Source organism: Ammodytes marinus (genome assembly GCF_949987685.1).
Source record: "Ammodytes marinus genome assembly, chromosome: 8".
NCBI classification, from domain to species: domain Eukaryota; kingdom Metazoa; phylum Chordata; class Actinopteri; order Uranoscopiformes; family Ammodytidae; genus Ammodytes; species Ammodytes marinus.
This window is the reverse complement of record NC_137212.1, coordinates 173,234-175,733: the sequence shown is the minus strand read 5'-3', so window position 1 is coordinate 175,733 and position 2,500 is coordinate 173,234. Positions and strand designations below refer to the sequence as shown.

Here is a 2,500-nt window from a genome sequence, read left to right as displayed (position 1 = left end):
GCTGTACAGGAGAACGTGAGTACAGACAGACAGACAGACAGACAGACAGACAGACAGACAGACAGACAGACAGACAGACAGACAGACAGACAGACAGACAGACAGACAGACAGACAGACAGACATCCTGATGTAAATGTTCCGTTTCCTCAAGTTCTTTTTATTAAAGGTGCAGTCAGTGATTCTGGAGAACGCTTGTTGTCAAAATCACTTTTTATCTAAATCAGTGAATATCTCCTCATGATCCACTACCTGTCTGTACTGTGTGTGTGTGCTGGAAAATAAATTCAGTATTAATACACAGCCTAGGCTCTGTAAACTGGTATGTAAACAAAAGGGGGCCACTGTAGCTAGAAACGTACCAGTTTACAGAGCCTAGGCTGTGTATTAACACTGAATTGAGTTTGTAAACGCTGCCATACTGAGAAATACAGAGAGAGTTTTGTGGAGCTGATAATAGGCTTAATCAACTTGGTGTCAACTGGTTTGGTGATGGCTTGAATATAACAGACATAGGTAACACTTTACAATAAGGGTAAGGCAAGGCAAGTTTATTTATATAGCACAATTCAGACACAAGGCCACTCAAAGTGCTTTACAGGGGCAAGATTAGAATACATAAAACACATTATAAAACATTTAAAAGCGAATAAAAGAAGCAAATAAAATAAAAATTGCAGGTTAAAATGGAAACAGAAAAGTCTTCAGACTCGATTTAAAAGAACTGAGGGTTGCAGCAGACCTCAAGTTTTCTGGGAGTTTGTTCCAGATTTTTGGTGCATAATAACTAAAAGCTGCTTCTCCTTGTTTAGTCCTAACTCTAGGGACTGTAAGTAGACCTGTCCCACTAATTAACTGTTAGGTAATACTATGTATGGTTAGTTAATGCATAGTTAACGCCTAATAAAGGTGCAGTGTGTAATATGACATCATCAAGAAAGTTCTACAAAGTTCTAGAATGCAACGCTCCCTGGGTAACCCCAACCCTTTTGAATAATAACAGAAGCTACAGTGGCCTTCAAGGACAAGAACAATTCTAAATTTTAAACAATGCACCTGATGGCGGCACTAGGCCTTGGTCCAAAATATGCAGAAATATGGACATATACGAGACCCTTTCTAAGGGAAAAAAAATTATTCAAAGAAAATGTTTCAGCTATTATGCACTAAATTAAATGTACTTATGGATATTATAATTACTTTCTACAAAATCTGCTAGGAAATAAAACCCACAATTCTACACACTGCAGGTTTAACAGTTAGGTAATGCTTAGTAAATGCTTATTAAGCCTCAAGTAAGCATTAACTAACACTTAAGTAATGTGCCCTTATTGTAAAGTGTTACCCAGATATTTATTTATATGAGAAAGTTACGCACTGTGTCTTTAAACGAAGGATCGACCGAGAAACAGATTCTGAGAATAGGATCGCCTCAGTTTATAATCCAACAGAACGCAGTGGCAGCCACGCCCTCGCCAACACTAACCGCTCCCATGTGCCCACAGTAAATAAAACTGTGTGTGTGTGTGTGTGTGTGTGTGTGTGTGTGTGTGTGTGTGTGTGTGTGTGTTTCTGTGTGTCTGTCTGTGTGTGTCTGTGTGTGTGTGTGTGTGTGTTTCTGTGTGTCTGTCTGTGTGTTTCTGTGTGTGTGTGTGTGTGTGTGTGTCTGTGTGTGTGTGTGTGTGTGTGTGTGTGTGTGTGTGTGTGTGTGTGTGTGTGTGTGTGTGTGTGTGTATGTGTGTGTGTGTTTCTGTGTGTCTGTGTGTTTCTGTGTGTGTGTGTGTGTGTGTCTGTGTGTTTCTGTGTGTGTGTGTGTGTATGTGTGTGTGTGTTTCTGTGTGTCTGTGTGTTTCTGTGTGTGTGTGTGTGTGTGTGTCTGTGTGTGTGTGTGTGTGTGTGTGTGTGTTTCCACTTTAAGTATGAATAGTTTCTCCCTCCCTGACGTGTGAAGAGATATTGCTGCAAAGAATACCATGCACGTCTTAAAAATGCATTTTTCTGCATTTTTTAAGAAGAAAATGTCTCATAAATCAGACAGTGAACAACATATGAACAAATCCTTCTGTAATAACCTTCAGAATAGTGCTGAGAATGATTATGGAAAGTTTAGTTGATGCAAGTGCTTTTAGAAGTTGAGATTTTTGGTTCAGAGTATTAACATTTTTTGAGATAATGTCCGTTAAAGATTGGTTGTTTAGGAGAAATATACAGACGCAAACAGACAAGGTTTAGTCAAATAAACACCTGAATGTACATGTTGGACCTTTGATTAATACTAGTATGAAAGAAGACATGTTATGGAAGACAGACAGACAGACAGACAGACAGACAGACAGACAGACAGACAGACAGACAGACAGACAGACAGACAGACAGACAGAAAACCTTATACTGAGCACTGCTTGAAAAACTAAAAATCTTTTGCCTCCTGCCATGCCTCTCCTTAAACCATGTGTGTGTGTGTGTGTGGGTCCGTGTGTGTGTGTGTGTCTCTATGTGTG

The 2,500-nt window shown here is 39.5% G+C and overlaps 1 protein-coding gene across 1 annotated transcript in view; it reads left to right on the top strand.

Annotated features, from left to right (window-relative positions):
- Window positions 1–2,500, top strand: part of LOC307254856 (uncharacterized protein) — a 31,931-nt gene that overhangs the window by 2,918 nt on the left and 26,513 nt on the right. Inside the window, exon 2 of the mRNA XM_080033391.1 lies at window positions 1–15. This exon is cut by the window's left edge and continues 191 nt beyond it. Coding sequence (XP_079889517.1) covers window positions 1–15 — 15 coding nt within the window. The remainder of the gene's footprint in view (window positions 16–2,500) is intronic.